Source organism: Ustilago hordei (genome assembly GCF_900519145.1).
Source record: "Ustilago hordei strain Uho2 genome assembly, contig: UHO2_contig_09, whole genome shotgun sequence".
Lineage (NCBI taxonomy): Eukaryota > Fungi > Basidiomycota > Ustilaginomycetes > Ustilaginales > Ustilaginaceae > Ustilago > Ustilago hordei.
In genome coordinates this window covers 523,208-535,889 of record NW_024545280.1, presented here as the reverse complement: position 1 = coordinate 535,889, position 12,682 = coordinate 523,208, and the positions used below count along the sequence as shown (strand labels likewise).

Below are 12,682 nucleotides of genomic sequence, written 5' to 3'. Positions count from 1 at the left end.
AAAAAAGAAAAGGTTGGAAATAGAAGAAACTCCCAACCTTACCCCCAGTCGGAGATGCGATGCGATGCAACGTCAGCCTAACCAGAGACCAGCTCGTGGGTGCACTTGTAAAAGCAACGGATCAACGATGCAAACGATCCTGGAGCGTTGGAGCGTGCATGCATAGAGAAAATCCAAATCCGAATCCAAAAACAAAACAAAAAACAAAAAAAAAAAAAAACAAAAAGCGGCCAGGAGACAAAGGGAGAATACAGTTCCGAAACCGATACTTGAGCGCCAGAAAACAAGGAAAGAACAAGATGCGAGGTTATAATGATGATACACAGGATCCCTGGTCGTCAGTCTCGGCGAGAGCGAGACTCTGGGGGGCGTTACAAGTTGTCGTTAAATGCTGAGATGAGGATTGGGATGCATCGCAACTATGCGCAAGAGATGGTGCTCGCCCATGTTGCAGACTGCAAATTCGATGTCGAGGTGCAAGGCTTGATATCGACATGCTCATCATCCTCGGCTTCCGAGAGCGAAGCAGAGTCAAGTCCCATCTCCATCAGCAAATCGTCGTCGGAGAGATGCGAAGATGGCTGACCAGCGTTGTTGTCTCGAGCAACAGCGCAAGCTGAAGCACGAGCAACCGCCTTAGCCTTGCAGTTCACCCGACGAGCAGCACGAGCATCCTTGCGACCGGCAGCAGCAGCAGCAGCAGCAGAGCAGCAGAGCTTCTCATCAGCAGCGAGCTCCTTAGCGGTGGGGCCGACATCCATCAACGGCATACCAGCAAGGAGCAAGGCCGAAGCAAGGGTGCTAGGTGCTTTGCCATTGCCATTGCCATTGCCATTGCTGCTGCTGCTGCTGTTCTTGTTGCTGGCCACCATCAAGCCGTGGTGTCGAGACTGGCTGCTCTCCATCGAACATGACGATGCTGTAGAGGGCGAGGAGGGAGCGGAAGCGCAAGGGAATCGGTAATCGAGACCGAGACCCATGCCTGAACCGGAAGCCTTGTCGTTGCCAAGCTGTTGCTGGGCAGATCGGTTGCGCAGAGCATTCTCCGAGAACATGGCCAGGGTGGGAGTCTTGGAAAGGTCGAAGCCGGCGTGCGAAGCGTCGAGCAACATGCCAGCGTTGGTGACATCGCCCAAGCTGAACTTGGACAAGGGCGATTCAGGCATAAAGAGTGGAAGCTCAGCGCCCTGAATTCCCCTGAAAGCCATCGATGGGACACTCATGTTGCTAGCGTCCATGCCGGCGTTGTTCCAGTTCTGCGAGTCATTCATATCTGCAACGGGCATGTTGTTAAGGGGCATGTTGTCGAGGGGCATAGCAGCAGCGCTGGCGCGGAGCGCGTCAAGCTGCGAGAGGAGCTCACTTTCACGCTGCAGGCAAGCAGCGAGATCGGATCGAGTGCGCTCGAGCTCAGCAGAGGTGTTGTGAGCCTCCTTCTGAGTTGTCGAGGCAGGCCCAGTGGAAGCAGGGCGCATAGGCTGCGACTCGGGTGCAGGTGTTCCCTCTGCTTCGTCGGCAGTAGGTGCGATGGAAGCTCCCTTTTTCGAGATGACCTCCTCGAGGCAAAGACGGGCCGCGGGGTCTTGGTTGGCAAGAAGCGAAGCGAGCCGAGTCGACTCGATGAGCTCGGATCCGGCGTCGGGACCAGCGATGGTCTCCCACATGCGCCAAACAAGCATCGAGATAGCCTTGCACTTGATCTGCATCTCTTCAAACTGTTCACGCTTGCGCTGTCGGGAGAGGAAAGCAGCGGCACGGTTCTTGACAAGACGAGCCTCGCGCTTGGTAAGACCCGAGGTGTCGGGAGGGACAAAGAGGCTGGAGTGCTTGGCCGAGGTGTCAATGACGGGGAAAGGCTTGCCCGACTCGGTGACGTGATATGCCGAAGGTGGAGGGCGTCGCTGGCCAGATTGCTTGGAAAACTTCTTGTTAGCTTTAGCATCGTCCGTGCCGAGGGCCGAAGTAGCGTCGAGCGAAGCATCGGTGATTGCCTTGCGCTTGACAGAAGCGGGTCTCGAAGATGCCTCGGATGTGGAGCTGGGAGATGGGAGCGAGCAAAGCGATTCAGCATCAGACAAGGTGAATCGGCTGTCGAGAGCATGGGTAGCGTAAGTGGGCAGACTCATGCTGGAGACCATAGGCTGGGAGTCAGGGAAGGAAGAAAAGTCGCAAGGCATGTTGGGAGCAAAGAGGTCGGCGCTAGACTCCATCTTGATCATGTGGCTGGATGGGCTAGGCTTCCAGAACGTGTTGAGATGCTGTGCGCCATACATGCCAGGTTGCACGAGCATAGAGGCAGAGTTGGCGGAATTGGCGGAATTGGCGAGAGCAGACATGCGGGCGTTGGGAACAAAGGGACCAGACAGGTTGGCGGCCAACATAGGCTGAAAGCCAGCAGAGCTTGCATGTTCTGCAGAAAAGTGAGGGTCAACAAAGTTACGAGACATGCCGATGTGATGGGAGGCGTCTGTAGGAGGCCAGGATGGAGCACGCGGAGATGAGGAAGGGGCGGAGATAGTCTGGGCGCTAGGGGGCGATGAGAAAGTCGGCGAGGGGAAGGAAGGCGAATTGTTGGTCATCGTGTTGAGGAGAAGCTGGTGGTAGTTTGGGAAAGAAGAGAAGAGATGATAGATATGCAAGGGGTGAGAGGGGGATGTAAGCCTAGCTCGCTTTGACTACCAGAGTACAAGGCAAGAGGAGACGGCAAGTAGTATTCGCTCCAGGCGAATGGAAAGGAGATGAGTCTGTGGAAAGAAGGGAGCAGGAAGCTGATGAAGCCGGTCAATCAGCTGCGGCAAGTGGGGGGAAGGGATTGGAAGGATTGAGTTGATGGAGTCGAGGCTGATGAAAGAATCGGTCCGAAACGAGACTCGATGGCTATATGCGCGGCACTAGTGGCGTCGAAGGGCGAGAGGTGGGATTTCGAGGCTTCCAATCTTCAAGCTGGACTACGTAATGAGATGGGCTGGAGATGAAGAGATGGCGAACTGAGCGCAATGAAGTAGGAGGGGTGAAATGAATTGAACTGAATGCAATGCAATGCAATGAGCAGCAGCGTAGACGATAATGTTGCGACCAGGCGAGACGTTGGAATGCTGCAAGATGTGGAGAAGAGCAAGAAGAAGGAGAAGAGAAGGAAGAGGAGGAGAGAGGGAGAAAGGAGGAGGAGGAGGAGGAGGATCGTGGTGGTTGATGGAGATCAAGCGAGTTGGCAGTGATGAAAGGAGTGAGAGTGAGAGCGCAAGCCGAGAGAGTGGCGCTTAACAAGGCTCTCTCTCGCGCCTCTGTCAATGTGCCTTTCTCATCCAATTCTGAACTCAGCCTTCGCCGTTGATGCACTTGGCCTGTCAAAAAGTTGTATTTTATTTTTTTTTGGTTTCACTGCCCACTTGTAACTTGAATTGAATTGATTTTTAGTTTTTTTTTGAATACAAGAGGATTAAAAAGGGGAGGATGAATACGGATTCTGATCTTAGTCCCTCTGGAATAGAGCTGGGATCTGTAATGCACATTTCAAATTGTAGCCTCGAGACTGTCCCTTTTCCTACGCCCGTTGGCAGCTTGGCTTCACTGTCGCCTCTCATTGAATTCGTTTGTGAATACAATCCAGACGGACAAGCGTGTCGTCGTCGTGCGGATTACAACATTCCAACTGGCTGATTCCTTTCCAAGAGTCGTTGGAGTTGGAGGCAAACAAGCCGACAAGGGGGATTATGTCAGCTTTACCTTCCATACGGCCGACTCATCCTTTTGATAGTGCCTCCTTTGCCTTGGCTTCTCTCTCTCTTTCTCTCACACACACACTCATACACTGTTACATGCGCAGGCTATATGCGCATTGTAACAGTGAAAGTAGATGGATTGCAGGAAGAGGAGATCTAGATGGAAGCCAGTTTAAGTACTTGCTTCCGTACAGACAAGGAAGTGTGAACAAGATTTGCAGATAGTTTCGAACTTTCCTGTGCGACGTGTATTCGCGCGAGAAGATATTGGTCGAGCATTCTTGTGCGATGTGTATTCGCACGAGAGAGTCACTATTCGTACGAGAGTGTTATCCAGGTGTAACATACACTAACAATAGCATTCCAGTAAGAGTCACCGCTCGCCTGCGAAGCAAATCCATATCCATCGTCTGCCTCGTCTTTTACGCACGAAAGAGTGGAAAGAGTCTCCCTTGCTCGAAAAGCAAACACTTGTCAATCTTCATCCTGCCCTGTGCGAAAATTGGAGCGAGAGGAGAATGTTGGAATAGTAGAATGCCAATTGGAAGCACCAGGCATCGGGTTTTTTTTCGCAGAGCCCGATTTTCCGATCTTGAAACCGACTGATTCCTATGCTGATGCAGTATTACATAATACAACTCAGCTTTTTCCAACACGCTTGCCTTTCCATCAGCCCTTTGCAAACTTGCACGGGCTCGACATTCTCCTCCTCTTCATCATCCTAGCTCAAGACCACACGCAGCCTTTCTCGAAGCAATCATTCCCCAACATACCGCATTACAGCGACAGGAGGCTATCCGCGCTTCAAAGCCTGACATTGTTTATACACCCACATCCACACCCACACCTACACAGCTCAAAGGACAAGTCTTTCAGGTCAGCGTCGACCATGGTTCGCGTCATTATCAAGGGTGGTGTCTGGAAGAACACCGAAGACGAGATTCTTAAAGCTGCTATCTCCAAGTATGGTAAGAATCAATGGGCCCGTATCTCTTCACTCTTGGTCCGCAAAACTCCAAAACAGTGCAAGGCAAGATGGTACGAATGGCTCGATCCATCCATCAAAAAGACCGAATGGTCCAGAGAGCAAGATCACAAGCTTCTCCACCTCGCCAAACTCATGCCCACTCAGTGGCGCACAATAGCCCCTCTCGTCGGACGAACGGCGAATCAGTGTCTCGAGCGATACCAAAGGCTTCTCGATCAAGCAGAGGCCCAGGACAACCAAGCAGCAACTAGCTCTCTCCCTCTCACTGGCACTGGCGAGGCCGTACCTAGCGCTGATCATGTTCGTCGTCTTCGACCGGGCGAGATCGACCCGGATCCGGAAACAAAACCAGCAAGGCCTGATCCCATCGACATGGACCAAGACGAAATGGAAATGCTATCCGAAGCCCGTGCTCGTCTCGCCAACACACAGGGCAAGAAAGCCAAGCGCAAAGCCCGAGAGCGTGCGCTTGAAGAAGCGCGTCGTCTCGCCATGCTTCAGAAGCGCAGAGAGCTCAAAGCAGCCGGCATCACCATCAAGCAAAAGCCAAAGAAAGGCGCAATCGATTACAATGCCGACATCCCCTACGAGAAGAAGCCCCTTCCTGGTTTCTACGACACAAGCCTAGAAGCTTCCAAATCCTACAAGGCCCCAGTAGGAAAGACGTTGCAGGAGCTCAATAGCAGGCACTCAGCTCCTCACGACCCGACCAGGAACAAACGTCAGAGGCAAGCCGAGGAGAAGAACGAGCAGGCTAAAGCAGCAATTGCAGATCGAAACGAGCAGCAGATCCGTAAGCTCAAGGAAGCCGAGCAAATCACCAAAAGACGCAAGCTCAACCTCCCTGCAGCACAAGTCGGTCAAGATGAGTTGGAAGCCATCGTCAAGATTGGACAGGCGGCCGAGCGCGCGCACTCCCTGGTGCAACAAGGCTCCACCGACGCCACGGGAGGCCTTCTCGAAAAATACCCGGCACTCGATTCGGCCCAAACTGCTCGCACACCCCAGGTCGCAGCTGACGAGGATGCAGTGATGAGAGAAGCGCGCAATCTTGGCCTCATGTCTTCGACACAAACCCCTCTTCTCGGCGATGCCAACGCCGACTTGCCATCTTCCCAATCAGCCACTGATCAGACTCCCGCATCTTTCGTGGTCCAAACGCCAAATCCGCTTCTCACTCCTGGCCTCAGGAACGGAAGCAGTACCCAGCTCCAAGGGCCTAACCGATCCATTGCCGACGCTAGTACACCTGAAAGGACACCGTTGCGCGACAACCTGGCACTCAATGTCCAGCAGAGAGGCTCAGCGGAATACGAGACTCCAGGAGATCTCAGGCGTGCGCGCCACACGGCCCAGTCTCATCTCAGGCAAGGTCTCTCCTCTTTGCCAGCGCCCAAGAACGATTTCGACATTGTTGTAGATGACCAAGATTCTGAAGCCGAAGCAGGCTCAAGCAGATCTGAGCATGACATTCCTCTGAGCGAGCAAGACGCAGCGGAACGAGAGGCAAGAATCGCACGTGAAGCAGCTGAGCAAGAGGCAAAGGCCGAGGCGAGACGGAGCCAAGTGGTGCGACGCAACCTTCCACGACCGGCAGAGGTCCATCTGGCTCGCTTGACCAAGCAAATTGAGAGAGATTACCGTGATCGCGTAGAGATTCTGGTAGCTCAGCAGACGGCAAGGCTTCTGCATCACGATGCCAACATCCATCCGATTCCTGGAGGTAAACATCCTCAACCAGAGTCGGTTCAACTTGACGCTCTCTCAGATGCCTCGCTGGCTGCGGCGAGGGAGCTGATGCGTGTAGAGTTGGCCAACCAGCTAGGTTTCCCAGGCGCAAACGAGGAGGCGATGCAACGAATCGTAGGCGCTTCGCTGGATGATGACGAGGAGGCTCTAAACCACTTGGAGGCAGCCTTGAAGCAGAGGTGGGCAGATCAGAGGAGCGACAAGTCAAAGCTGATCCACGACTTGACACTAGCGCGGCAAAAGATGGCGGAAGCTGCTTCGCAAGCGTCGAAAGGTGAGAAAGTGCTCATGAAAGTCTTGGCTGGTTACAAGGTGAGAAGCGAGGCGCTTTGCTCATCGGCCAAGCAGCAGTTCAAGGCCTTAGAAGAGGCGGCAATCTCGCGCGAGACATTTGAGCGTCTTGGTCGGCAAGAAGAGCGAGGCAAGCTGGAACGTCTAGACTCGCTGCGCAAAGAGGTCGATCGCTTGGCACATCGGGAAGGATTAGCTCAAAGCACATCCAAGTCGCTCCAAGACGAGAGGAATGCTCTGCAGGAAGAGTGCCAGACGCTTGAAAGCGAGATCAACATGCGAGAGGCGGAAGCGCTCAACGAGACTGCCTTGTCGCAATAGTCTATATTACACTGTACCAGCGCGCAATCAAACTCGTTCACTCACTCATTCACTTGCTCTACCTAGTTTTTCTCATGCAACTTGTCGCGCAACAACTGCCATAGCTCGGTTCGGCTTTGCAATGTACCACAAGACCAAAGTTTCACTTCGGAGATGTCGTCTGCACCCGTGCACAGACATGTCTGTTTGGTTTCGAGGTGGTGCAAGTTTCTCAGGCTAGAGATCAATCGACCAGTTGGCTGTCATTGTCGCGCCAAAAGAGGCGAATTGGGAAAGGAGCGCAGATTGAAGCGGGCTCTGATAAATTTTTAGGCTTGCAGATGGGAACAATGGCCAGTGCCAAGGGGCATTGCAACTGGTGGAGTCCTAGCTTGGGTAGCTCAAAAGGTGGATGGAATGCTACAGTACACTGTCGAAGCAAAACATGGCACGCGTGGTTACGCAGAATCATCTTCAGAAAGAAAGCACCTGCCTGAATTTAATAATATATTTTTCTTTTTTCTTTTTTTTCTTTTTTTTTTTTTTCTTTTTCTTTTTCTTTTTTTATCTGATCCGAAAGCAATCTGCAACAAATTCAAGCCCGCTCGTTCTTGGCAAATCTTATATGCCCGAACTTCTCGCCCGGATGAAAAATTTTCACAGTACGGAAGCTTGTCGGCCGTGTTTGTGTTTGTGTTTTTGTTTTTGTTTTTGTTTTTGTTTTTGTTTTTGTTTTTGTTTTTGTTTTTGTTTTTGTTTTTTTTTGATTTTTCATTCCATTTTCCTCAAAATTTTGCCGGTTTTGGCCTTATCAGATGGGCTCAATCTGATCAGCTGAAAAACACTCCCACACTGCACACTGGCACTGGGCAGTAAGTGACACAAGAATGGCGTATGAAAAGCCCGAGTTCGCTTATACGTCATTGTTTTTCTTGCCGCACAGTCTCGTCTGACACAAGGTTACACAAGGTTACACAAGTCTGCTTCGTCGTCAGTCTCATGGCCTTGGCTCTCCATCTCATTGGTTCGCGCTCGCCGCAAAGGAATCCCTCCATGCGTCCATATGCGGATGGTGTGTGAAACTTCGACAAGCCATTCCATTCCGCCTCGGTGTGCCTGAGTTCACCCGAACTTCTCCGGTGTCCCGCCTTGAATCCCTTGGACAGAGAGCGAGCCATCCATCATCAGCTTCTCTTGGCCGCCACCCTCGCATCCTTGCCTAGGGCCACACGAGGTCGCCTCCTTTCTCGCTTCCCTTTCTAGCGCGATCCTTCTTCCCACCACATGCATCAGATTCGCAAGCTCGTGCTCTATTTAATACTCTTCATCTGATAACAAAGTTTCCCCCTTCTTTTGTCTTCTTTCTTCGACACCTCCCGTCCGAAGCTTCCACAGGATCACGTTCCGACCCCCCCCCCCCCCTTTTCCTCCCTTTTCCCCTTTCCACATCCCTCTACGATAACGATCATGTCGCAGTCTACCGACGTCGAGCACGTCGAGCGCGACGCTCACTGGGATGCCAGTCGAGTCGAGGAAAAGCACCTCTCTGGCGAGAAACAAATCGGTGTGCTTGCCGCTGAAGCTGGTCGAAGTGTAGCTGACTGGACCCTTTGGGTCGGCATCTTGGGCATTGCCCTCGTCGCCTATATCGCTGGTCTCGACAATAACACCATGTACGCTTGGCAGACCTCTGCTACGACCGAGTTCAACGACTATGGTGCTTACACCTCAGTCACTGTCGTTCAGGCTGTTCTCATCGCTGTCGGCAAGTTCCCTATCGCCAAGCTCGCAGATGTCTTCGGTCGCGCTCAGGCCTACTTGATCTCTCTTGTTTTCTGGATCATCGGTTTTATCATCGTTGCTGTTTCCCAAACCACTCGCGATCTCGCTGGTGGAACTGTGCTTTATGCCATCGGTAACACTGGCGTGCAGATCATGCAGCAGATTGTTCTTGCCGACTACATCTCTACCAAGTGGCGAGGCGTTTCCATCGGTCTCGTCAGTTTGCCTTACGTGATCAACTTTGCCGTCGCACCAAAGATCACAGCCAAGCTCCAGGCTGCTAACTGGCGCTGGGGTCCCGGTTTCTTCAGCATCTGCGCCCCCGTTGCTGCCATCTCGATCATCCTCGCTCTCGCCATCAACCAGAGGAGGGCAAAGGCTAAAGGTCTCATCCCCGTCCACCCCTACAAGTCCATGTCTTTTATGACGGCCGTTGGCACTTTCTTGGTTGATATCGACGCTCTTGGTCTCTTTCTCATTTGCGGTGGTTTCCTCATGTTCCTCCTGCCCCTCAACCTGGCCAAGCTGCAGACAAACGGCTGGCAGACTGGCTGGATCATTGCCATGCTCGTACTTGGTGGTCTTATGATCATCGCCTTCTGCGTATGGGAGATCTTTGCCCCCAAGCCTATCCTCAACAGGCGATGGAGGCTTAACAAGGAGGTCCACTTTGCCACTGCTATTGGCTTCTTTGACTTCTTCAGCTTCTATTCCTCATGGGTCCCTGCCTATGTTTGGAGTATGATTGTCATGGACTACGGTTCCGAAGATGCTCTCTACTTTTCAAACACACAGTCTCTTTGCCTTACCGTTTTCGGTATTGCGGCCGGTTTCATCTCGCTCGGCGCCAAGAACTACAAGTGGGTCCTTGTTGCTGGTGCTGCTATTCGAATGCTTGGTATCGGACTCATGTTCAAGTACCGTGCAGCTGGATCTAGCAACGTTCAGGCTGTCTTCCCTCAGGTTCTTCAGGGTCTTGGTGGTGGTTTCCTCGGCATCACCCTTCAGGTCGCTGCTCAGGTTAGCGTTCGACACCAGGACGTCGCCACAGTTACCGCTTACTTCCTCCTGCTTACCGAGATTGGAGGTGCCTGTGGTAACGCCGTCGTCGGTGCAGTTCAGACCAACACTTTCCCTCGTTACTTGGACAAGCACCTTCCCATGCTTGACGCTGCTACTCGAGGCAAAATCTTTGCCAGTCCCTTTTCTTACGCCAATGTCTATCCCATGGGTTCCCCTGAAAGGATCGGACTGATCAACGCCTACAACGACTACATGCACATCCTTCTGATTGTTGCTATCCTCTTGTCCGTCCCACCTCTTGTCATCGGCCTCTTCATCAAGGATCGCAAACTCAACGACAAACAGAACTGCGTCAGCGACGAACTTGCTGGCATGAGACGCCTGTCCGCAGACACCCAAGAATCCTCTGCAGGCTCGATCGACAAGCAGTAAGCCACTTCTCTCGGATTCTACATCCTACCTCTCTCCTCTCCTTTGCTCTAATAGGCTTGCCTCACCGCTTTCCTTCGTACAACACTTCATCTTCACGCCGGCTTGACAAAGTCGTGCATTGCTTGGGTTCTGTATCATGCTAATACCACATCTTTCGTCATGCCCCTTTGAGCTTCTGCAAATCTTATTCTTCTCCATCCTCAACGCCGTTCCCATCGCTCTTTGCATCCCCCGTGGCGCTGAAGGCAGATCAAAACTGTGCCTAAGGAATTCCTGGATGATAATACTGCCTGCAAGCCATCCTAATGATCGCTTGACACACAAGCCGCTCCAACCTGGCCGGCAAAACGACGACAAGTATATATATCCCCCCCAGCATTCTATGCATGCGTGTACAGTAGGATACAGAAACATGCTACCCTCTCGACGAGGCTGAAACATGATGGGGTAACTATCTTCTCCTCCTCAGGCATCGGATAGCCGGTATGCCGATGCCTATCGCCATCATCAGCCTGACGCAAGCCGATGTACCGCACAGACCTCCTTACACTCCTCCTAGCCGCCTGGGACAACATGCTACCGATCCAAGTGAGCGAAGGTGGCCAAGGTGGCCAAAATGTGAGATCGAAATAGAGCTCACATAACATCACCTTCACAGTTGAGATTCACAAATGAGTGCCAAGTTGGTGTTTGAAGTCAAAGCATGTGATTCAGTTGAAGATAGTTGAAGGTTCGTCGGCATTTCAATGGGATCCACGGGGTCCAATCGATTGACGATACGGCAAAGTCATGCATAAGCAATATGCATGTGAGATACATGAGCATTGCCATAGCAACAAGTCAGAAGTGATGCAGAAAGTGACAACTCAGGAGCAACTCAGGAGGCGACTCATCTCAGCATAGAATGCTCATAGGTAGTGCTAAGCTATATATACACACTTGTATGACTGCATCCAGCCATAGTAATCTTAATCATTCAAGAAGTCATATGCCTGTAAACAAGAGCTTGCTAGTAGCTCCGGACAGCACGTTGTACTTGTGATCTTCCCCCCCCCCCCCCCCCCTGGTGGCATCTCCAGTCCTACCAATTGAGCTAGTCAGGATGTATCCATTCCTATCACGAACCGGCCCATTGGTTGGTAGAGCGACGATGACGAGGGCGCGATCAAGAGGCCGAGGAGACTACCAGACTTCGGAAGGAGTAGATGAGAGTTGACTGAGAGAGTTGACTGAGAGAGTGACTTATGATCTCTTTTCCTGAAGGGAAGAGAGAAGAGAAGAAGGAAGGAGCAAACTGTGAGATTGAAAGTACAAGACTCGATGCGAAGAGTCTAAGACTCTTTCCAGTGAAATGAATTATCAATGTTAGATCTTAGATAGTTATGAGAGGGGTCATGACCGAGTCATGACAATTCCCTTCAATGGCTTTGTTAGAATATCTGCCACATTGCTGGCTGTTCCAACAAAGTCAATCTCTACATCACCTTGTACATGATCCCTAACAGAGCAATACCTGGTGTTGATATGTTTGAGCTTCCAGTGCTTTGCCAGATCTTTACTTACCTGCATACATCCCTGGCTGTCTGTGCATAGTAATGGCTTGATGTCTTTGATTCCCAAATCCATGAGTAGGTATGAGAAGAATAGTGCTTCTCTCATTGCTTCTGATGCAGCAACAAATTCTGCCTCTACTGCTGATAGTGCTACACACTTTTGCAAATGAGATTTCCAACTAACTGGGAATCCATACATGTATGTGACCACCCCTGATGCGCTCCTGCATCTGTTGGTAAGGTCTGATGCCCAGTTTGCAACAGTGTACATGACCACTGGCTGGTTTGTATGTTTCTTTGATCCTCCTCCTTCTAGTTGCAATAGATGCTGGTTTGTCATGGGACCGGCTGTGCAGGAGGACTGGAGTCAGATGAGAAGAGACCATGCGCAGGAATCATGGGATCAGGAAATTGGAGAGTTCCAACTGAATTCATTGAGATCAGTAGGAGCAAGGTCTTACAGCAGAATTTGTTGGGATCAGTAGGATCAAGACCTTACAATGGAGTTCATTGGGATCAGTAGAACCACAATTGTACAACAGTTCTTGAGGAAACCAGTTAGAGGATGCCTCTCTCACCAATCTCACAATGAGACATATGATGATGACATGGGGCTTGCCACCCTGATGAGGTAGGGGCCCTAGGCGATGATGAACTTGGTGTAGGAGGATGGGTGCCACCATCAGGGGCAAGATGAAAGAGGGTGTGCCTTGCCACTTGGATGAAGTGGGGGTGACCACTAGCAACGATGAAATGGCACTAGATCTCCTTGACCACAAGGAGCAGGAGAAGCAGTGCCAAAGAAGAGTATACACCCTAAGGGAGACAGGGGCCATAGGAGA

At 51.6% G+C, this 12,682-nt stretch overlaps 3 protein-coding genes across 3 annotated transcripts; 2 read left to right on the top strand and 1 right to left on the bottom strand.

Annotated features, from left to right (window-relative positions):
• Nucleotides 1–419: 419 nt before the first annotated feature.
• UHO2_04526 (uncharacterized protein) lies at nucleotides 420–2,579 on the bottom strand (the record flags this gene model as incomplete). Its single annotated transcript, XM_041558518.1, has 1 exon — nucleotides 420–2,579. The coding sequence occupies one exon, from the start codon at nucleotides 2,577–2,579 to the stop codon at nucleotides 420–422; it is 2,160 nt and encodes a 719-aa protein (XP_041414452.1).
• Nucleotides 2,580–4,611: 2,032 nt separating this feature from the next.
• UHO2_04525 (uncharacterized protein) lies at nucleotides 4,612–7,071 on the top strand (the record flags this gene model as incomplete). Its single annotated transcript, XM_041558517.1, has 1 exon — nucleotides 4,612–7,071. The coding sequence occupies one exon, from the start codon at nucleotides 4,612–4,614 to the stop codon at nucleotides 7,069–7,071; it is 2,460 nt and encodes an 819-aa protein (XP_041414451.1).
• Nucleotides 7,072–8,517: 1,446 nt separating this feature from the next.
• On the top strand, nucleotides 8,518–10,287 carry UHO2_04524 (putative siderophore iron transporter mirC; the record flags this gene model as incomplete). The annotated part of the gene is made up of 1 exon (XM_041558516.1): nucleotides 8,518–10,287. One exon carries the CDS (start codon nucleotides 8,518–8,520, stop codon nucleotides 10,285–10,287), a length of 1,770 nt encoding a protein of 589 aa, XP_041414450.1.
• Nucleotides 10,288–12,682: the final 2,395 nt, after the last annotated feature.